This window comes from Haplochromis burtoni, unplaced genomic scaffold (genome assembly GCF_018398535.1).
Source record: "Haplochromis burtoni strain Fernald_Lab_line unplaced genomic scaffold, NCSU_Asbu1 Contig_2618, whole genome shotgun sequence".
In the NCBI taxonomy this organism is placed as follows: Eukaryota; Metazoa; Chordata; class Actinopteri; order Cichliformes; family Cichlidae; genus Haplochromis; species Haplochromis burtoni.
Genome location: NW_024584979.1, coordinates 8258 through 9209, shown reverse-complemented (window position 1 = coordinate 9209; position 952 = coordinate 8258). Strand labels below are relative to the sequence as shown.

Below are 952 nucleotides of genomic sequence, written 5' to 3'. Positions count from 1 at the left end.
TTGCTAATATATGCTAAAAATGAATCACATTTAAGAAAATCACATTTAAGAAAAATAAAAAGATGCAAAAAGAAATACTTTAGCTCTGAATGTAAAAACAGCATACAATTGTTAACTTTTCTTTTCCTTTCTAGGTGCCATTTCTCCGATATACCTTTCCCCCTAAAATAAAATCCAAAAAAACCCTGATGAAGGAACAAAGAAGGGGAGAACCAGAACGGCTGTTTTTAAGTAAAAAAAAAAATGGGAATGACGATAAATACCAGTTTTACACTGAAGATGTAGGCAAATGGAGAAAAAGGATAAAGACCAAGTTTGGTGAAAACACTGAGCAAATAGCCTCGTACAAATATGAGACAGAAATTGGCACCATAATGTTATACCACAACGGAGAATGTGTTATACATGTCACAGACCAAACAAGGGCTGGATTTCCCAGCTTGTTTGAGGAAATGTTAAACAATGATGAAGAGCAAGATGATCAAAATACAGAAAACCAAAATGATCAAAACACAGAAAACCAAGATGATCAAAATACAGAAAACCAAAATCATCAAAACACAGAAAACCAAGATGATCAAAACACAGAAAACCAAGATGATCAAAACATAGAACAAGTAATTGAGAAAATACAAAATATTAAATTTGAAAAATAACAACCTTAAAATATAAAGTGCCTTAAAGCAACAGTTGCCACGATTAAGCGCTATATAAAAAATTTAATTGAAATTAATTAATGGCATTTTTGCATGGATTGTTGTTCAGTTTTTTTTTTGCTTTGGTAGTTTGAGGTCTTCTGGTATTTGAGAAAAATTAAATATAGTCTACTTGGAACAGTTTACTTCTTTGTTTGTGTTACTGTTTGGATTAAAAAGTCTTTTGTACAGAAAATGTATAATTAAAATGTGATTATTAAAGATTTTCTGTAAAATTATGACATAATGATAATCTG

At 30.0% G+C, this 952-nt stretch overlaps 1 protein-coding gene across 1 annotated transcript in view; it reads left to right on the top strand.

Moving 5' to 3' along the window:
• Window positions 1-946, top strand: part of LOC102313473 (probable ATP-dependent helicase PF08_0048) — a 2810-nt gene extending 1864 nt beyond the window's left edge. The window contains exon 4 of the mRNA XM_005953004.3: window positions 135-946. Within this exon, the coding sequence (XP_005953066.1) occupies window positions 135-656 (522 nt within the window). The 3' untranslated portion in view covers window positions 657-946. The remainder of the gene's footprint in view (window positions 1-134) is intronic.
• The last annotated feature ends 6 nt before the right edge of the window (window positions 947-952 follow it).